Here is a 22,215-nt window from a genome sequence, read left to right as displayed (position 1 = left end):
GACATGTTGATTCCATTCTGCCTATTGGTATCACCTAGGAGTCTTGTTGCCATCTTACTGATGGAGGAGGGGCCCACAGAAAGATGGAGAAGACCCAGAACCGGCTACCCAGAAATCAGGCCACGCAGAGGGGTTGGTCTCTTAGCTGTGAAATCCTCCTCGCATGTCATAAATATCTTTGGTTCTTCAAGGCAAGAGTGGGAAGTAGGTTCTAGTTAGGACTTGTCCCTGGAGCAAACCTGGGGGGAATCAGGTTTGAGAGCTGAGAGAGAGTGCACTTGGAGAAGGGGGGGAAATCCCAGATCTCTGTGTCTGCCATGTTACAGCTTCAGAAAGACCAAGTCAAGTCCTGGGTTTGACTGGGAGCTAAGAAGGCATGGGGAGATTCTGAGCATCCTTCCCTCCCCTCTTAGAACAGAGAACAGCTTGGTCTTTAAACCGATTTTTCTGCCCAGTGTGAGAGAACCAGAAGCTTTGTCTCTGAGTCCAGTGTCTGGGAAGCAGAGATGAAATGGCCACAAATCTCCACAGCCCACCACTTAGACCTTCCCCCAGGCCATGTGGGAGCCCCCAGGTGATAAGGGAAATCCAGGCCAGGTTTTAAGCCTCTGAGTTCGGCTTACATAATTTTAATACTGCATAATTATGCAATTATGTAATTAGGAGGAATAAGTTTCCATTCCTATTATAGTCGCGCCTCTGAAAATTCTCATTTTTGGAACTAGTCTCTCCTGATGGGGGAGAGTCATGCCAAGACTTTATTTAAGAACATCATCTGGCTGGTACCCAGCTCACCTCCTGCTGGTGCCTGTGCTTGGTTTCCCCCAGGGGTTAAGCAGACAGAAAGGGCGGTGGGCGTCTAGAAAGAGCTGGCATTGGTCCAAAGTCCCACCAACCTCACCACGGTTCTCAGATTTGAATCCCCTCAATTCATATGAGTAGGGGTTTGTGAACAGAGCCTGTTTGGAGAATCTGTTGACCTGCATTGAAATTCCAACTGTGCCACTCACTTGCTTTGGGACCTTCAAAAGTCAGCCCCTCTCAGAGCCCCTGTGTCCCTTTCTGTAAATTCAGAGGAGATAAGCCCCTTCCAATACTTCCGTTTCCTGAAACCCAGACCAGAGGTTTTCTGTTGATGTGTTTTATTTGGTCTGTAAAAATCTCTCCAGTTTTACAGTAAGTTATCAACATTTAGCATCTCTGATTTCACCCCAAAACTCGGATTTCCGATCTCTTTTGAGACCATTTGGTAGAGCTGGCCACACAGAGGCTCCACCCCCCAGGCAGCAGTCACCAGAAACAGCCGAGCAGCTGCCACCCCCTTACAAAGGCGCTGTGTTCTCCTGAGATTTGCCACAGGCCGCCCAGCCTGTCTCCCTCCTGTCCTCTTCCTCCAGCCTCTGTGGGCATTTGCGTTTACAGCCCACAACCTGGGTCTACAGGAGTTTCCTTTTCCATGCTCAGCCCCTGCACTCACAGTTCCTTCTGATCAAATAAATTCCCTAGGTTCACATGGGCTCCCTACCTCTCTCCTTAGATCCCCAGCACACATCAGTAGTCAGTGGCTCTGAGAAGCCCTGGGGGGGCCCCAGAACAGTGAGGAAGCGTTCCCAGGACCCAGAAGAAGGGTTGTTTCCAGGAGCAACACCATCCTATTTCATAGTTAAGGGATTTATTCTTCACCTGACATACGTATTCGGTGCATCCTTCCCTTTCCTGCTTTTCTCTGCTACCTGCTCCCTCTCCATTCTCTCGAGCCCCCTTCAGGTTCTCCTCCCACGGGGGTTTCTTTTGGCCCATAGATGACAGTGGTTAGAGGAGTCCCCAGTGGGGGTCTCAGAGAAAGCTGGAGCATTTATGGTCAAGATCTTGGGACCCTCAGTTCTAAAAGACCTTCCTCTTGCACGCTGAAGAGAACTTATGGGAGTCCACCAGGGGCATCCTTGGGGCTGGGAACCTCAAAGGCTCTTGAGGAAGGCATGAAATTAGGGTCCAAAAATAGGAGGCTCCCTTCTGAAGATAGCCCGGTGGCATAGAGTTTAGCAAACATTTATAGGGCCCTTCTTCTGAGCTGGGTCCCATGGCAGGTGACTCCACCAAGCCCCCAGAAGCCCTATCTTCTGGTGAGGAAGGGGTGATAGTACAGGGCGGTGTTGCTAAAATGACAAATGCAGTCTTTGCTAGAGAGGGCAACTGAGTGGGGAAGCAGAAAGGGCAACCTCCGGAGACATCTCCCAAGCAGCGCCTGGAGAGCAGAGGTTTTCTTGAAGGGATGTTAGTGACATGACCCAGGGCGCAGAGCCTCTCCAGCCTCAGCTCCAAAAAATGACCCCTGATGAGCCACCAATCACATGAGGTACTTTGCATAAAACAGCATTCCGTGATCAGATCCACTTGGGAAATGCTACTTCCTCTCCCTCTTCCAGAAATTCCCAATGTGCACTGTGTAAAAGGCTCCCAAGGGTCCTGCAGGGAAGAAACTTGATGTTGTGCTTGATGTGTTCTGATCAGACCTGGCCGGGCCCCTTTGTGTGTGTTTGGGTCTGTCCGTAGGTGTATATATGAGGAACCCTTATGAAATCTCACGGAGCGCAAGTCCCACGGGACACACTTGCTGATTTGGGGGACAGCAGTGAGCTGCAGGCAGGGGCTGCTTGACACCACAGTGAATTCTTCGCTGATCTCTTTTACAGGAAATCAGAGAGATGGTGGCTCCTGTTTTAAAAAGCTTCCAAGCTGAGGTAAGACCCAAGGCCTGTGGCATGTCACGAAAATACCCCCTGGTTGTCTCTCCCATCCCACCTGGGGTTGTCAGCGGTTTCCAGAAACTTCCCTGCCCCCATTGTAGACTGCCCCGTGCCCTCCAGATCAGCCATAGTATCATGATAAGAAAGGGTGTTCTGTTTCCCTTTGGTGGGATTGCTGCCTCCTCTGACATCCTCCTCTCTATCACCCACTCTCGGAGTATATAAGAGCTACTCCTTGCATATCTTTTCATGCCAACCCATCGGGCCCCACGTTCCTTTGGCAACAGCTGAGCTGTCCTCAGCCAGTTGTTTCTCTTGCCTTCCTGGAGCCCTGGGATGGAGCTGCAACTCCCCCGCGTCTCCTCTTTGCTTGACTTGGTGACCAGGATTCCGAGAATGGCCACTTGTCTGGCTGGCGCAGGAGGTTGGCAGGGAAAAGAATGGAGTTACACTGAGTCAGGGAAGTGGAAGAGGGAGGCCGTTTCTCCAAAGTTCTGTCTTCTCCTGGATTCAGGCAGGACGCTGAAAGGATTGGCCCTTAAGCACTCGCCAGTGGAGATACATTTTTAAGTCTGTCGTCTGCCAAGTGCCACATTACTTTAAATCTGTCTCTTCAGAACCGAGTAAGCACATAAGGCAATATTAAAGTAAACAATAACTGGATTTACACAAATGTCGCTGATTTCCATGTTTTTCATCCTTTCATTTTATTACTGAGTTGACTGATGTGCTTATTTATTTATAGGGCCATCCGGTATTGATTCATTTGGTTGTGAGGTGCCTGAGCTGGAAGAGGGTGGAAAAAACCCAGAAAGAAGACCAATAATGTTAGAAATGTATTGTCATGGCTTTGTGTTTTGGGGTTTTTTTTGTGTTTTTTTTTTTAAAAGGTCCCCATCTGCCAGCTCATGGTCCCATGAGAAGCATTCAGCACACAAGCACTCTTAGGCAGCTGATCCCTTGGTCCAGCCCCAAGACAGGCACTGAATGTTTCATGTAGAGCATTACTTTCTCGGCCATTCCCCTTGCTTGGTTTGGCATGGCAAAGCTTCTCTTAGCCACTTAGAGCCTCAGTTTCCCTACCTGTTAAAGGAGAATAAAAGCACTACAGATCTTTCCATGTTGTTCTGAGGATTAGATGAAATACAATGAAGGGAAAGAATTTAATGTAATTCCTGAGACATAGCTGCTTGGGAGTGAAGAGCACATACTCTGGGGTCAACCTGGATTTGAGTCCTGCTTCTACCAGTTTCTAGCTGTTTGGCCTTAAGCAGGTTGCCTGTGCCTCTATGCACAAGTTATTTGTGTCTCTGGGCCTCTGTGTCACACTCTACAAAACTGGATAATAATTATACCTATTCCATAGGGTTGTGAATGAAGAACAAAGTTAATACTCACAGAGTGTTCAGAACGTTACTTTGTGTGTTAAAAGCCTTACGATTTTATTTCTGTTATCAGTCACCTTCAACATAGGTTTCTTTGGCCTCCACTATGCCTGGGTTAGAATCTGCCTTTTTCCTAACTAGGTGTTCAAGGCTTTTTATCCAAAAGAAGGGGGTTTTCTGTCCCTAGAGGAAGCCAGCATGACTTACATCATCTTTTGATGGGAGTAAGAGTTAAACGTTAGATTTTGGCAGTGGTCAGAGAAGACCCAAGTGTGGTATGGTGGAAAGTACATGTGAATCAGACTCAGATGGCCCTGGCTTGAATCTTTCGCTAGTTGTGTGGCCTGGGGGAAGTTCCTCAACCTCTCTGAGCTGCAGGGGTTTTTTTGGGTTTTTTGTTTGTTTGTTTTTTTATTTTTGAGCTGCAGTTTTCCTCCTTAAAGGCGACTAACAGGAGGGTTTCTAAGAACTGAGCAGCGTGGAGGCAGTTGACATGTGTCCGGCACACAGCTGATGCTCAGTAAGTGCAGGAGGAGAGAGAGGGTCTTAGGGCGGCCAGAAGAGACAAAGCTGAATTCTCATTTCCAATCCATGTGGCATGTGGAATAGACACCATTTTAATAGCTGGCAATCTTCAAAGAACTTCGTTAATTTTTTTAAAAGGGTTTTCTATCATCCCTTTAATGTACCAAAAAGACTACATTTGTCTGGAGTTTTATTCCCAAAACCCCTGCTTTCTTCATGATCTATTGACTAATCCATTGTGGCCGCCATGTCCCTCCCAATGCCTCAGGGGAGAAGCACTGGCAAAGAAAGGTGTTAATAAAAAGCATCTTCTTCGTCCAGAACAAACTGCACACACACAGGCCGTTTATAATCCAAATTTGATTTTCATTTTAATTTTTTTAATGAGGGTTCATCCTTTATGCCGCTTCCCTCTCGCAATCCACCAGGCTCTGGGCTCAGAGCTGCAGATTCCCAAGTGGGCATTAATCACCTCCCAAGAATATTCCCTGAGGCGAACACCTTCCAGAGTCACATAAACTAACCCATAAAACGCCAAGGCTGAATATCGTACCCGTCATTCCTTCTCCCCAAGTGCGGGCCTCTTGTTGAAATATAACATGTTCAAGTTCATTCCTTAATTTCACTCCACCAGCCCTGGTGTATACAGAATACAGGCATCCTTTTATCTTTTCATACTATGTATGCGGGTGTCTTATTTTCTTTCTCTTTTTTTTTCCCCCCACCGTGCTGGTGGTGGGAGGGAGGCGGAGAGGAAGTGAATTTGCCCTGCTGTGAATTGAGGAAGCTTTCCCTCTCCGCCTTGATTGCTTAAAGGACAGTCTTGATTCCCCCTGCTCAGGGAAACAAAGACAGCCAGAGAAGGTGGCTTAATGGAGACAGCTTGAAATGGCCAAAGTTTGAATATCCTTGTGCGCAGAGAAAAGAGCAAGACGAAAGCCCCGCTAATTACAAAAGTTGCTTTATGAAAGATAATTCAAAGCAATAATTTAGCAAACATAATCAAGTCGCACAGATGGGGTTGTTGATGGATGGATTGCAACATGCAATTAGCAGTTCTCGCAGTTACATATCATTAACCCTCCGAGCACAAAAATTATTTTCTCATTATTAGTTGAAAAGGTAAAATTAAGCTGACTAGACAGTAAAGGAACAAACTACAATTAATTACCTTCATTTATTACAGTCATTATTTTAAACTTATTTTTACTTGGAGAGAGAGACGAAAACATCTAAATTAAAAGTTTTGTTATGCTAAATCAGAGGTGAAACTTTGCTAAGGCGTGTGTGCCGTGGCCCAGCCAGAAGATGGCAAGGCCACTTCTGGGAGAGTTTGTTTTTTTTTCCCCTGCTTCCTTCCCCTTCCACCATGAAGATATGGCCTGCATGGCGGAAAACCCCTTCCATTGAGGTGGAACAGGCTCGTTCACCTGGGCCTGATTGAAACACAGCAGTTTGGGAACCAAAAAGGCGGAGACAGCCTCTGATCCCCTGGGAAAGTGAGAGAGAGTGGTGGTCAGACACCCAGGGTCTGAGTCCCACCTGACACTGCTTGTGTGACTTTGACCAGTGTCTTCATATTTCTGAGCCACCGTTTCCTGCTGCGTAGGGACAGCTGTTCGGATCGCGTGAGGTTCAGTGAGATTCCCTGTCAAGAGGCCAGCGAGTCGCTTGCTCTCACTGTGGTGGGGGGTGTCTGGTTGCTTGGGCCTGAGGTTGTGGTCTCCCTGTCCTCTCAGGATCAGAGGGAGCTCGTGTGGCATGACCGCCTTTTAGGAGCTCGGCGAGGGGGTCGAGACGCCACCTACCAAGAGACGGAACGGGTCCTCAGTCGAGCCCATGCAGTCATTTATTCACTCAACAGACATCTGCTGAGTACCTGCTGTATACCAAGTATTGTTCGAGATACTGGGCCCAGTGAAGCTCTCAACCTGCTGGTCAGCCTGACCATTCTTCTCGGGGTGAGGGAGCTGGCAAGCATTTGTGCCAGAACTTGAAGGGCCCCCCTTCTCCTTGGGGCCTCCAAGGCCCACTCAACAAATGCTTATAATGTCCCTAGGAGTTCAGTGCCCGTGACTGAAGCGATGTGTCGGGGTCATGTCCCTCCCGGAGATCCCTTCGTTTGCTGGACTTCAGGCTCACACTGTCCCCTACGGTGGCTGCATGTCTGTGCTGTGCCCTGGCGTCCCCCCATCAGGAGGCGGAGCCTGTGTCTCCATCCTTTGAATATGGGCCTTTAGATTGGTTTCCCCTTGAGCCAATAGACATGGCAGAGGCGACCCTGTGCCCATAGCAACAGAGGCCTCAGCCAGCCTGGGGTTTTCACCTCCTGCCTCCTTTAGCCCAGCCTGCCTGGAGAGGCCCTGAGGGATGAGTGTCCACATGGCAGAGAGAGGGGCCGGGGACACCAAGGCACCAGATGCAAGTCAAGGAACCATGCCGGCCATCAGCTGCCATCTTGCCATGACTGCCTGAGAGATGACAGGAAAGAACCACCCCACTGAGCCCAGTCAACCCCCAGGACCATGAAAATAAGACATTGTTATGAGCCTTTGCATTTGGGGTGGGTGGTTACACAGTAGGTAATTAGAACGCCCGGATTTACAGAGTGCCAGTTCTTTCCCCTCCACGGATCCTCAACTCTCATCTCCCTCGCTCCTCTTCTTTTCTTCCACCTTCTTCTACGTTTTCTCCTGCCCCCTCCCCCAGCCCCTCTCCTTCAGCCTTTGCCACATTTTAGCCTTCTCATTTTCCCCCAGCACCAGGTCCTTAGATCACCACCTGCATGCAGAGCACTGCTTTCTGCCCTCCCGATGCCCGAGGGAGGGTGATGGGTGCTCCCAAGGCAGAAGCCAAGGCACAGAGACAGCAGGCAGCCTCCTCAGCGTCGAGCCTGGCGTTGCCCTCCCAGGGCCCAGGTGGGAGTGTCAGCAGTTCTGAGCTTTCGTCTCTTCTCCTTTGTGTTTCTTCCCATAGAGTTGGGGTGCATCTCCAAGGCAAACCCCAATGGCTAAAGGAAGTCTAGAGCAGATGCAATTGAAGTTCTGTCTGTGGAGGAGCAGAAGGGTTATGTTGAAAGAGGAATTTGCAAGAAAGCGAAAGAAGAGGGCTTGCTGCCTTCCCTGTGGGTAGTTAGGTGGCAAAGCATGGCATGATGCCCACCAGCCTGGCACTCCTCTCCTGGGTGGATGGGTGTTGGTTGGATGAGTGGATGAATCAGTCAACAAATAAATATATATATTCTTCGTTGAGTGAGTTATCCTTTACTGTGCCTTCTCTAAAATGGGGTGATGACGCTTGGACAACCTGATTCATGTGGGTTTCGGGGTGCCACCCTGGTCAGAGATGTAACAAGTCATGATCTCCTGTGTTCTGAGGAATTCCAGACCCTTTCCCACAGGTCTCATGTAGCCAGGGGTGCCAAAAACAGTCTACCAAAGGGAGTCCCCTCACTTTCAGGTGGGCAGAGGACTGGAAGTTCCTTCTTTTGCCCATATCCACCTGCCGGGATGCTAGTGATTGATCAGACCCAGGTTGGACCAAGAGAGCACCAGATGAGAGAGAGGCCAGGATATCTGCTGCGTGGCCTCCGATTTGAACGTCGCTGAGACTCAGTTGCTTACTCTTGTAGTCACTCAGGAGCCAGGCTTGACCCTGAAGGAGGGCCTTGCCTTTGCCGGAGAAGTCTGCTGACATGACTTTTATTGCACGTCTACCGTGTGGTGCACAATTTCTAATGGTTATTTTGTGTGTTCTTCGTGATGTTTCTGTTAAGGGAAGATTCTATGATTATCTCCACTTTACAGATGAGGTTCAGGGGAGACGACTGACATCCATTTAGTACCTGAGACAGGATGAGAACCGAAGTGGGCGTGAATTCAGGCTCAGGAGCGTGGTGTGGGCTGGAGAAGGCACTCGGGGCAGAAACCCCAGGCCATCTGGCCCCTCCCGGCCTCTCCCCTCAGCCAGTAGACAGCCTGGCTTATTCCCACCTCAGGCGACGTGTCTGCTGTTCTCTTACCTGGAATGTTTTCCCGGTACTGTCTCTTGACCCAGTTAACTCCTCTCAAGTGTTAGATCCGCCCAAGAGTGAGGAAGCTCGCCCTGGTTGACCCCTAGTCAGGCTTGGACTCCCATCTTTCCCAGCATGGCTCCCCACACTCACCCAGCATGCCGCGTAGCATAAGTCGTGTTTGTGGGTGTCTCATCATTCAGGACCCCGAGGCTCCTTGGCTGTGACTCTGCCTGAGCGGGAGCCACAGGAGGCTTTAGAGCAGAGGAGGGCTGGGGGGTAGGGCTGGCCTCTCAAAAATGACAGAGAGGAGGAGACTCTATGCCTCACATGCCCTACCTGAGCCCCCACACCGCCTGCCCGAGCTCCTGCTCTCTGCCCCCATCCTGTGCCCAGAACCTGAAGTCATCATCGGCCTCCCCCACCTTCTGTCCCAGCCCCAGACTCTGAGGATGCCCTGCTGCTCCCTCACAGGCAGATGTGGGTGGGGAAGAGGTTCTGACCAGGACAAGGTCCCCAGTCCCCAGTCCCCATTCCTGAAGCTGAGCTGCCTAGGTGGGGCCTGGAGGGCACGTCCTCACAGCTCAGATCGCCTGAGGAGGGCTCGGCCCTGACCACCCACCCAGCTCTGCACCCCGTGTCCTAACTGGTCCCTGTGCTCCCCTCCTGTTCTGCATCTGCCTGCAGGACTCTTGCCCTTCCCTTTGAATCGAAATGTAATTACAAGATTTTTTTTTTCCTTTTTAACATTGTTTGCTATTTCAGCTGTCTTTGATGTCATAATTCTCTTACTCCCGAGGTAACCCTTTCTGTCGCTCAGCACTGGCATGCCATCTCTTTGTGAGTGGGGCCCCCTTGGGGCCACACAGACGTTAGACACATGCAGTCCTGACCAGCCAGCAAAGCCAGGGAGAAGTGGTCTCACTGACCAGCGGGACCCAGCAGGAAAGATAAGCAGTGGGAACAAGCATGGGTTTGGAGCCAGATTGGCACAGGCTTGCATCCTAACCTGTCTGTTTGCCTGCTGTGTGATCCTGGGCAGGTCACTTAACCTCTCTGGGCCTCAACTTCCTTGGCTTTTAAATGGAGATAATGATACCTACCTCATAGGGTTGATGTGAGGGTTAAATGAGTTGACCCTTGAAAAGCTCCAAGAACAAAGCCCAGCACATAGTGAGTGCTCTTTGGACATTAGTCAGCGCTCCCAGCTGATGAGCTGAATTTATTCCTCCCACTTCTCCCCAGTTCCCATGAGGAAGCATCTACTCTCACCCGTTCTCAGGTAAGGTAAGTGAGGCTCAGCACCCAGCACATGGTGGTGGGTGGTGACTCAGACTGGGACACTAGCCAGCCAAGCTTACCGTGCATTGAGCCATGCATCACCACGTCTCAGCAATATAGCAAGGGAGGCACCACTGGTGTCATCCCCTCTGACAGGTGAGACGTTGCAGTTCAGAGAGGTTAAGCTGCTTGCTGCAGCTCACACAGCTCTTCACCAGCAGAGCAGAGGATGGAAGATGCAGATCTCAGGGCTGAGTGGATCTCCCCAGGGAGCTTCAGGGGTACAGAAGGAGCTGAGAACACTCTATAGATTTTTCTAGAATTGATCAGTTCTACATTGAGGATCTGAATTAGACACTTGCAGGTAGTTAGGGGTTCGAAAAGAGATCTCTTTTTTCAGCCAGATCTGTGTCTTTTAGATATGTCTTTGCTGAGCTTCTCCCAGGCACAATCTACCAGGGAAGCCCAGCCCATCGCAGAGAGCTGGATTCAAACCCACGTCTGCATACTCAGCCCAGGACTTGGCATATAGCAAGTGCTCAATAAACAGGGCGTCACTTGCAAGATGCAGTGAGAAGGACTTCGGTCCACCCTTCCTGTTCCCGGCTCACAGGTGATGTGCACACCTACTCCCCACCCCCTCTGATGACATAATAACTTTGATGAGGCAGGTTTTCTTGGTTCCCATAACCCGGTCTGGCCCCTCTGGCTTTGCCCTGCCCAGCTTGGGGTAAAACTTATAACGAGCTGAATATCCTTCTGAATTTAATATTAAGAACCCACCAAAGCATCATTGAACCTGTCACGCCATATTACAACCAAATTAAGAACCAGCAGCAATCCTCTTTCATTCAGTATCATATGCCTTATAAAGTAAATTATTAATGCTTTTTTCCCCCCAGTTAAGCAGTTATTTGCAGTTGTTCCGGGTATTTCTCATTAGAAATAACATCATCTAAAGAACGATATTGATTGATTTTTTTAATCTTGGAATCATGGACGTGAGCCACATATTTATATGACATTCCCTTTAACTAGAATTCTCATGCTTTATTTTTATATTATTGATCTTTTTGACACGAATTGCTTTTTGGCCTTGCGCGAACGTTGTAAGCTTTCCGCCTGCAGAGGAATGGGCCGGCGTCTGGGCCGAGCTGGGAAGAGTGATCGCTCCAGCGGCATGGCGGTAACATTCCCGCACATTTAACAACAATTAGTCTGTGCTGATGCCATGGTAGGCTTTCGTGTATGAAAATTTACAAGCCTTTTAATGGACTGCATTATGGAAGGCCATGCGGGGCCAGTCGGTGGGGAGATGAGGCCGCCGGGCGCGCATTCATCTCGTGGCGCTGTCAGCCAAGCATCTCTTAGCGCTCGTGTCTGCCTGGGGCCAGCGGCGGGCTGAGCGAGGCTCCTGCAGCAGCCAGCACATCCCCTCTGGGCATGAGTGCCCATTCCTATGGTCACTCGGATATCCACTCAGTAGGTGTTTCTTGACACCTGCTGTGTGCCAGGCACGGTGTTCAAGGGCCAAGGTGGTGAACGTCGTTGACTCACGTGCTCAGGAAATCTTGACAGCTGAGCCCCATTGTGTGCCAAGAACCGTGCTAAGCACTGATGCTGAGAGGCTGAGCACAGATCATTCTTCTGGCTCCTGTAATGTGGAGCGGAAATGACGGAAGCTTCGATCCGCACAGACTTGGGTTCTGATCACAGCTCTCTCCGTGACCAACGGTCTCAGTGAACCTCAGTTTCCTTGGCTGTGAACTGGGAATGGTAACTGCCCCTACCACACAGGTAGGCTGGGAGGATTCATGCAGGTAGAGAGCTTGAATGGTTTTGTGTGGCCTAAACCTCCCAGAATAAAGAGCGTTGCATCATGCTTTATAGAGTTGGTATGCCTTCCCCTGCAGCCAGCAGCCATAGAGTACACGTCATGCCTATCCCTGCTTCCCTTCCAGTTCCACTGAGACCTTCAGTCTTGCAGACATTTATTCTGCACCTACTGTATACCAGGGTGAGTTCCAGGCTCCAGGGATGAGGCTGTGAGCAGCTGTAGATACCCCTGCTGTCCCCAGGGCCCGCACAGCTGAATGACAGAAACAGCCAGACACACACTCCTCAGGGCCAGCAACGATCATGGTTATGATCGAATTTCATATGAGTTTCATCCTTTAACCCTTTGTTATTCAGAGCGTGGTCTGTGCGCCAGCAGCATCCGCATCACCTGGAGCATGGTAGAAATGCAGTTTCATTGGCCCCCCACCCCACCTCCCAGGTCTCCGTAGTCAGAATTCGCAGTTTAACAAGGTCCCCTCGTAAGTCAACTATATTAAAAAAAAAAAACTCAATAATGTGGTGATTTATGACTCATGTGCTCATTAAAGTTTGAGATCCTCAAACTGCCCATTGAAATCTCCTAAGGACTTTAAAAAATACTGAGACCTGGGTCTCTCCCCACAGTGGCTGGCATTCTGTCTGGTGTGAGGCTGGACATCAGGATTTTAAAAGCTTCTGCTGGTGATTCTAATGTTTGAGATGTTCTTGCCCTAGAAGCTCACCATCTAGTGGAGGAGACGGATACATGGAAATAACCAGTCATGTGCTGATAAATGTAGAGCTAGCTGTCAGGGGAGTCCTGACTTCCGTGGTGTAAATACTCCCGCCAGGAACAATTTCAGGCTGGCAACATGGAGTGGGGAAGAGATATGCAGTAGCATCTCAGATAGCGTTTCCACCACAGACATAAAAGCTATGCATAACCTCAGAGCCCCAAGAGTAGTAATATATTACCACATAATTAGGAAGTGATGAGTTCTGAATATGTATTCCCTCTTTTTTTCAATCTTTTGTGTTAAAATACACATAACATTTATTACCACCTTAACCATCTTTAACTCATCAGTTCAGTGATATTAAGTATGTTCACACTGTTGTACAACCATCACCACTATCCATCTCCAGAACTTTTTTCATCTTCCCAAACTGAAACTCTGTTCCCATTCAACAGTAACTCCACATTCCTTGCCCCTGGCAACCACAATTTTAAACTTCCTGTCTCTGTGAATTTGACTGCTCCAGGCACTTGATAGAAGTGGAATCATCCAGTATTTATCTTTATGTGACTGGCTTATTTCACTCAGAGTGTCCTCAAGTTTCATCCAGATTGTAGTACCATCATTTTTAATGTAATTTATGTATTATAATCGTAGGTTTATACGATTTAAATTTTTAATTAGGGCCATTTTAACAACCAGCTTGTAAAAGTCCAGAAAATTTAACAGTCGGCTTTGGCAAGCTGCTACAGGTAAGCTCCAGCACACCACTGGAAGTGCAAGTGAAAACAGAGAGCCAAACGGCAAGCTTTAGGACAGGGGTCAGCCAACTCTGGCCCTCAGGCCAAAGCCTGTTTTTATAAAGCTTTATTGGAACACAGCCATGCCCATTCATTCATGTATTGTCTATGGCTGCTTTCCCACCACAGCCGCAGAGCTGAGTCGTTACAAACAATCTGTATGGCCTGCAAAGCCAAAACTATTTATTATCTGGCCCTTTACAGGAGAAGTTTGCTGGCTCCTGCTTTTTGGTGTACAGGGAGTGAGAGAAAATTATTACTCATTCATTCGGTTACTCCATCAGCATATACAGAGCATTTATTCTAGGCACAGGAGCAAATAAGACAGAGTCCATTCCTTTCCAGAGCTGACCTTCTGGGAGAAGACAGATGTAATTCAGGCCCTCGCACAGCAAGTAAATATATAATTATCGTCGATAGCAGTGGCTGTGACACAAGCTTCATGGGGTTATGAGAGCATCCTGGGATGTCAGGGAGGACTTCGAGGAGGAAATAACTATGAACTAAAGCATGAAGCGGAACATTCTAGCCACAGGAGGGGTGGAATGGCATGCCTCGTAAAAGGAGCAGTGTATACTAATGCCCTGAGGGAGACGGGAAGTGAGAATTTCAGGGCCGAAGGCCCGGGAGAGGTGGCCAGAGTCCCTAAGGCTCTCACCTGTGCCCTGGCTTCTACCCAACCCCCATCTACCCTGCCAAGTGTAGCATCACTTTGAGCCAGGCTTACCCTGGTACACTGGCCCCCTCTGCCTCCCCGCCCTCAAAGACCACCTCGCCTCCTAAATTCCCTCTATCTTCCTTCTTCCTGGCCTTAGACCCCACAGCGTGACAGGCAAAAGTCTCTTATTTAGTTTCTCCTTGAGGTTTATAAACTCCTGCCCTCTAATACAATTCTTCTCAGCACAACTACAAAATAACAATACTTAATTAAAACGTAAAGCCAAATATTTGTGGATCAGCCAAATCCTATGTCCTGGAACTAAGCAGAGGCCCCGCCCTGAAACTCACGGACTGAGACACAGGCAGGGTCAGAGGGTGGCAGGGGGTTTCCATTTCTCGAGCACCTGCATGGCACCATACTCAAGGCTGGTGATCTGACATCTGGGATGTTTGGGGTATTCTGGAGAATCCTAAGGAAAACTGAAACTCAGGTGGAGACACAGATCACATAGCTGAGAAGTAGACGAGATGGGATTCAAACCCATTGTGTCTGCAGTAGCCACGGTGGCTCATTCCTGTAGCAACGACATCCAACATAGCAAGAGATTATTTCTCAGTCACATTACAGTCTGGTTGTGATTAATGGCGCAAAGGGGCTGTGCTGCTCGCAGCCATTCAGGGATCCAGGCATCTCCTGTCTTCTGCCTCTGCCTTCACTGCATTCCAGAGTCCCCTTTGCTTAAACAGTACATGGGGAAAGTTCTCAAGGGCCAGACCTGGAAGTGGCCACATTGATTCTACCCACACTTCCTTGCTGCTGCTGCTACTGCTGCTGCTAAGTGACTTCAGTCGTGTCCGACTCTCAGCAACCCCATGGACAGCAGCCCACGAGGCTCCTCCATCCATGGGATTCTCCAGGAAAGAGTACTGGAGTGGGTTGCCATTGCCTTCTCCCATACTTCCTTGACCAGCACTCAATTATAAGGTCATGTCCAATTTCAAGGGAAGCTGGTGGAAATAGAGTCTAACATGTGGCCAAGAGGGTGTTGAAAAGAAAAAACAGGGCTAGGTGAGTACATAACCCTGTGTCCTGCACTGCGGACTCCCTAATGGGTGAAGTAACTACTTCATTAGCTATTGGAGAGTGGGATGGGGCCAGGAAAACAGTAGGATGAGTACATTTTGGACAAAAGAATAGGAAATGAATTTCAAGGAGCGTGTCAAGTCCAGGAAGCAGCAGAGCAAGGAAGAACTTTTAAGGATCTGGTAGGTGTTATAAAGCCCCTGCTCTGTATATATCTCTATGCTGGCCTGGCTAAGAGAACAAATGAACTTTGTCCAGCAAGGAGGCCAAGCCACCCACTGGGAGCCCATGTCCGCAGTCAACTAAGAAAAAAAGCAAATGTGAAGTTAGAGCAAAATGTCCCACGTGTGGCAAGAAGAAAGTGATTGCTTTATCAGTAAGCAATCAGAGAAGACTTCCTGGAGGAGGTGAAATCCCAGCTCAGGTTAGGAGGACTAGGACAGGATGGAACACAGAGAACAAGGTGTGGTAAGAGTACAAGTTGTCTTAGCGCCAGGCAGAACTGGGTTTGCGCCCCAGTTTGAACACTTGCTGGGTGATCTTAGATCACTTCCCTTCCTCCTGACTCTGTTTTCTCATCAATAGATGGTTCCTAGTATACACAGGCTTATTGTGAGGATTAAATGAGATGGTCATGTTTGCAATGTTTATTAGCTCAGTACATTACACACGGAAGGCTTAAAATGAACAATTATTTCCCGGTGACTATTTGGTGAGTTGTACCATGTTTCTGAAGCTACGATATGTAGGGAGGTAAGGGAGGGGAAGAGGCAAGGAAACACGTTTGGGCAGGACAGGGGGGCTGTGAGTGCTGTGTTAAGTCTGTACTTTGAGATGACATGGATGAGGTGATGTGGATTCTCTTGATGTATGAGGACAGCATAACCAGGAGGCTTTTCTAGAAAGATCCCTCTGGAGGTGAGTGGGGTAGGAGAGGGTCGACTTGGAAGTCAGGGTCTGGAACACTTGAGACACGTGGCAATAATGGTGTCCTGACTTGAGGCAGAAGCAGAGGCGTGGCAAAGAGAAGGCTGGTTCAAAAGAGTTTGGATGTGGGCGCCTGGCCTTCAGGTGGCTGAGGGAGATAGAAGGCCTGAGTATCGGGCTCCAGGGGTCAGTGGGGATGACACTGTTAGCAGAAGAGTCAGAGGCAGAAGTGGTTTCTTGAAGACAAGCCCAGTTGGTTTAGACACTTAACCTCTAGGAACCAGGGAGGCCTTGGCTCAACCCCAGAATTCTAAACACTTTACAGATATCAATTTATTATTCCCTGTGACCTCCCTATAAGGTAGATGTTGTTTTAGCAATATTTTACAAGTGAGAAGAAAGAGGCACAGAGAGGTTGGATAACTTGCCCAAGGTCACACAACCAGTAAGGGGCAAAGACAAGATTTGAACCCAGGCAGTCCAGATTCAGAGTCCTTACCCTCGATCGTTATTTATTAAGCACCTACTGTGAGGCAGACCCTGGGGATCCAGTAGTGAACAAGAGCTACTTTACCCCAGACTCCAAGAATCCCACTCAATTTCAGAAAGGTGGCTCTGTTTACAGGTGCAGATGAACTGGCCCCAAGATACTCAGATGCTGAGCAAGGCCACGCAGCCAGTTGGCGGCAGAACACCTCTCTTTATTCCAGGCTTTATGTGCTTCCTACAACGCCCCATGTCCACAGGGTAGGGACACTTTGACAATTTAACCAGTCAATTATAATAATATTTTTCTCTCGGAATGTTTAAAAGAAAAAAAAAGTTGGCTTGCTAAGGTATAATCATGGCTCAGAGGCCAACCTGACATTAGTTATTAATTAGGCCATTATGCATTCCACAGTGATAATTGCTTTGCTGCAAAGTCACCAAGCATGAAACGGACCCAGCACAGAAACGCAATCTATCAATCTGAGAAGTCGCAGCCCAGTTGCGTTCTCTCACCTTGAGTCGGGTGTACACTGGAGCGGGAAACAAAAAGAAATTAATGATACATCAATAGGCAATAGCAAGCTGGTCCCAGCCCGATCCTGCCCTGGGATGATCACATCCCTGGGCACACGGATGGCGTTTAAGTGAAGTTTATCAGTGAAAATGCCTATTTCTCTTTGATCTAGCCAGTGGAAATCTGTTCATCTCCTTTCCCTTTTTTTTTTTTTCTTTTTCCATCTTGGAGAAGGAAAAAAGCCATCTGTTTGCCTCGCCTGTTGCTTTTGCAATGAGTAGGTTGAGGGTATAGCAGCTGCCAGGGCTGCCCAGGTGTTGTGAGCAACACAGCACCTCCGCCTGTCTTCTGTCTCAGTCTGGGTTCTGTCTCTGGCCTTGGTGGGGCAAGAGAGGAGACCCGCCCTGAGCCTCCAAGTGAGAGGCGTCAGTGTTGAGGACAGCTGGAGTTCCATCTTAAGAGAAAAACTTGGGGTACAAGAAACAAAAATCCACCCAAGTTAGCCCACATGAGAAACATTTATTATAATATTAACTATCTGATATTAATGAGGTATCTGCTGTCTGCCAGATGCACAGTTATGCCATTTAATCCTCCGTCTTGTGAGAGACGTTTTGGTATATGAGGAAACTAAGACTCATCAAGATGAAGTATCTTGCCGAAGGTCCCACCACTAGTGGTAGGATTGAGATTCAAACCCAAGCTCATGAACACAGCACTCTGCTGAGACCACATGAGAAGCTGGAGGAAGCACAGCTGGGCTTCCAGAGGGTGGGACAAGGAACCAAAACAGCTCATAAGCAAAGAGGGTGCTTCTCCAAGGGATGAGAGTCCTTGTTCTGCGCTCTCTGTGGGCCAGCTTTCTCATACGTGGTAGATGGAAGTGCCTGCCCATGACAGCCGTCTCAGTCCCCACATTCACCCTACTGTCACTGGAGCTAATTACCTAGACAAATAAAAATCAACCAGTCTCAGATTTAAACTTTTAGGATAACGAAGATGAGTGGCATGGACCCAGCTCTATTCTTTATCTGGCCTAATCCTGGTCTGAGGTAGTTACTATTATTATCCCCGTTTTACAGAGGAGAAAACTCAGAAAGGTTAGGTGACTTTCTTGAGTCACAACAGCAAGTAAGTCATAGAGCTGAACCCAGTTGATACCCTTCTAGACCAGGGATTAGCAAAGTATAGCCCTTGGGTCAAACCCAGCTCCCTTCCTGTTTTTGTAAATAAAGTTTTATTGGCACACAGCCACACACTGTCTGTGGCTGCTTTCACTCTACAAGGACCGAGTTGAATAGTTGATAGACCATATGGTGCACATAACCAAAAATATTTACTCTCTGGCCCTTTACAGAAGAGGCAAGATCAAACCTATAAATTTTGAGTGGTCCAATTTGACTTAGAGAATGGGTATCTTCCAACAGTCATTTCTTTCATTCGTTCTTCCTTCCTCCTTTCTTCCTCCATTCTTTTACTCTTCATTATGGACAAATTCAAATATGTGAGAGTTAAAGAAAATAAAATAATGTGACCCAGTTTCAATGACTGTTCACTCATAGCCACTTCCCTTTTGCACCACTGGATTATTCTGAAGCAAATTCAGGTCATTGTATCATTTCACCTATAAATATTTTAGTACATGTTGTTGTTTAGTTGCTAAGTCATGTCCAGCTCTTGGGTTGTAGCCCACCAGGCTCCTCTGTGCATGAGATTTTCCAGGCAAGAATGTTGGAGTTGGTTGCCATTTCCTTCTCCAGGAGATCTTCCTAACCCAGTGGTCGAACCCACACCTCCTGCATTGCAGGCGGATTCTTTACCACTGAGCCACCTGGAAGCCATTTTAGTGTATATCTCTAAGAAATAAGGAATCTCTTTATAAACATAACCACAATATCATCCAAAAATTTTTAACACATTTCTTTTTTTAATTGAGATGTATTTGATATATAATATTATGTTGGTTTCAGGTATAGAGCATCAATTCATTTCAGTCGCTCAGTTGTGTCCAACTCTCTGCGACCTCATGGACTGCAGCACGCTAAGCTTCCCTGTCCATCACCAACTCCCGGAGTATACCCAAACTCATGTACATTGAGTCGGTGATGCCATCCAACCATCTCATCCTGTGTCGTCCCCTTCTCCTCTTGCCTTCAGTCTTTTCCAGCATCAGGGTCTTTTCAACTGAGTCAGCTCTTCGCATCAGGTGGTCAAAGTATTGGCATTTCAGCTTCAACATCAGTCCTTCCAATGAACGTTCAGAACTGATCTCATTTAGGATGGACTGGTTGGATCTCCTTGCAGTCCAAGGGACTCTCGAGAGTCTTCTCCAACACCACAGTTCAAAAGCATCAATTCTTCGGTGCTCAGCTTTCTTTACAGTCCAACTCTCACATCCATCCATGACTACTGGAAAAACCATAGCCTTGACTAGACGACCTTTGTTGGCAAAGTAATGTCTGTGCTTTTTAATATGCTATCTAGGTTGGTCCTAGCTTTTCTTCCAAGGAGTAAACGTCTTTTTTATTTCATGGCTGCAGTCACCATCTCCAGTGATTTTGGAGTCCTCCAAAATAAAGTCTGTCACTGTTTTCACTGTTTCTCTATTTATTTGCCATGAAGTGATGGGACCCGATGCCATGATCTTTGTTTTCTGAATGTTGAGCTTTAAGCCAACTTTTTCACTCTCCTCTTTCACTTTCATCAAGAGGCTCTTTAGTTCTTCTTCTCTTTCTGCCATGAGGGTGGTGTCATATATATATCTGAGGTTATTGATATTTCTCCTGGCAATCTTGATTCCAGCTTGTGCTTCATCCAGCCCAGCGTTTCTCATGATATACTCTGCATATAAGTTAAATAAGCAGGGTGACAACATACAGCCTTGACGTATTCCTTTTCCTATTTGGAACCAGTCTGTTGTTCCATGTCCCGTTCTAACTGTTGCTTCCTGACTTGCATACAGGTTTCTCAAGAGGCAGGTCAGGTGGTCTGGTATTCCCATCTCTTTCATAACTTTCCACAGTTTATTGTGATCCACACAGTCAAAGGCTTTGGCATAGTCAATAAAGCAGAAATATTATCCTTTTTCTGGAACTCTTGTCGTTTTTCGATGATCCAGCGGATGTTGGCAATTTGATCTCTGGTTCCTCTGCCTTTTCTAAAACTAGTATGAAAAGATATAGCACATAATGATTCAATATTTGTATATATTGCAAAATGATCACCACAATAAGTCTACATAACATTCTACCACACATAGTTGCACTTTTTTGTCTTAAGAGTAGTTTCTTAATACCTGGTACTCAGGCAATGCTACAGTGTCCCTTATTGGGCCCTAAGTTTTTTAATCATTTTTTGGTATATACTAGGATGGTAGTCATGTATGGATGTGAGAGTTGGACTATAAAGAAGGCTGAATGCTGAAGAATTGATGCCTTCAAATTGTGTTGTTGAACAAGACTCTTGAGAGTCCCTTGGACAGGAAGGAGATCAATCTTAAAGGAGATCAACTCTGAATGTATATTGGAAGGAATGAAGCTGAAGCCCCAATACCTGATTTAAAGAGCTGATACATTGGAAAAGACCCTGATGCTGGGAAGGATTGAAGGCAGGAGGAGAAGGGGACAACAGAGGATGAGATGGTTGGATGGCGTCATCAACTCAACTGACATCGGTTTGAGCCAACTCCAGGTGATAGTGAAGGACAAGGAAGCCTGATATGCTATAGTCCTTGGAGTCACAAAGAATCAGACGTGACTGAACGACAAGGATTCACACAGAATCCACACACTGAGACTGACTGATGTGCCTCTGAAATATGGCGACCATCTGCTTCGGCCCTGGACTGAGAGTTACCTGAGATGCAAAACTTTGGTTTTAAAACAGAGAAGATCTTCAGGTACAAAACTTCACGGTAAAACTGGAAAAGTCCAAGACAAATTAGGACAAGTTGGTCATACTATCTCTGCTACACATTCTAATCTGTAAACATCCTGGCCATCTTTTTTTTTTACCCTGTGATCTCTGTGTGGAAATAACTGGGCTCTTTTTCCTAAAAACATTCCTCTGATCACAGATGATTGCACCAAGGACAACATTAGTCTCAAGCGAGATCAACAGTATTCAGTATCTCAAGAGTTTGAGTTCGGGACTAGTCAAGGAAGCCAAAAGCTGGCCTTTAGAGAGCAGGCCAGGGGACTTGCCCCTTGCAGAGGAACCACCCTCCTTGCTCTGAACTATTCTGGTTCCTTGTCCCACCCTCTGGAAGCCCGGCTGTACTTCCTCTGGCTTCTCATGTGGTCTCAGGAGAATACTGTGTTCATGAACTTGGGTTCAAATCCCAGCCCACCACTCACTGTGGGACCGTGGGCAAGTCACCTCACCTGTAGCTGGGATTCGTTGATTGTGTCACTGTGGTGTGGTTCAACCTGGTCCTCTGTCCCCTGTATTTGCCATGCATGGACAGTTGGATCTAGAGGCTTGATCGTATTCAGGTTTGACGTTTGAGGCAAGTCTGTTCATAGGTGGTACTGAGTGTTTCCATCATACGGTGTATAATATGCCTCCCAGTCAATTTCAAGGTGGGGGTGGGGGTCAGCTGGAGGCAGGGGCCAACCTGATCAGTGACAAGCAGGTATGGCTACCTAGGGACACCTAAACCTCCCTCCCTCGTATGTCAGGAGACCATAGATAATGTCCTCTGATAGTTAACCTTCATCAGTAATAATGGAAGCGGAAACTGAGAGATTTCATAGCTGTGCGAGGTAATTAAATTACTTCCATGAATCCACTCACCCTTGATTATTTCCACGTTTCCCACCAAACATATGCCTCTCCTTCGTTTGCTGCCATCCTGAGCTCTCAGCTGGAAGGATGAGGGTTGTGGGTTTTTGCAAGGGGGCTGCCTATCTTTGAGAAACAGCCAAGAAAACGGGGTCCCCCATCACTGCATTCACCCTGTAGGGCTTTCATGAGGATTTGGAGACTTAGGGTGTGTAAAGCACTTAAAGCAGCGCCTGGCACACTCTAAGCACTCAGTAAACATTTACTGTTATTACTGTTTTCATTTTTTTATGCTGCTGTTACACAGGAACGGAGGCCTCTGTGGCCCCGTTTTCTAATTTTTCTGGTGAGCTGGAAATCTCAATTTTGTGTATAATCTCCTGATCTCTAAATGTTGGCTAAAGATAAACATTTTTTAAAACATGAACAAAGTACATAACGAGATTTGGACCAT

At 47.6% G+C, this 22,215-nt stretch overlaps 1 protein-coding gene across 1 annotated transcript in view; it reads left to right on the top strand.

Moving 5' to 3' along the window:
- The window catches only part of CUX2 (cut like homeobox 2), a 265,294-nt gene that overhangs the window by 169,342 nt on the left and 73,737 nt on the right, over nucleotides 1-22,215 (top strand). The window contains exon 3 of the mRNA XM_065904450.1: nucleotides 2,694-2,741. Within this exon, the coding sequence (XP_065760522.1) occupies nucleotides 2,694-2,741 (48 nt within the window). The remainder of the gene's footprint in view (nucleotides 1-2,693; nucleotides 2,742-22,215) is intronic.

Source organism: Muntiacus reevesi, chromosome 13, assembly GCF_963930625.1.
Source record: "Muntiacus reevesi chromosome 13, mMunRee1.1, whole genome shotgun sequence".
In the NCBI taxonomy this organism is placed as follows: Eukaryota; Metazoa; Chordata; class Mammalia; order Artiodactyla; family Cervidae; genus Muntiacus; species Muntiacus reevesi.
The sequence above is the reverse complement of the archived record's forward strand: the minus strand, read 5'-3'. Positions and strand labels throughout refer to the sequence as shown.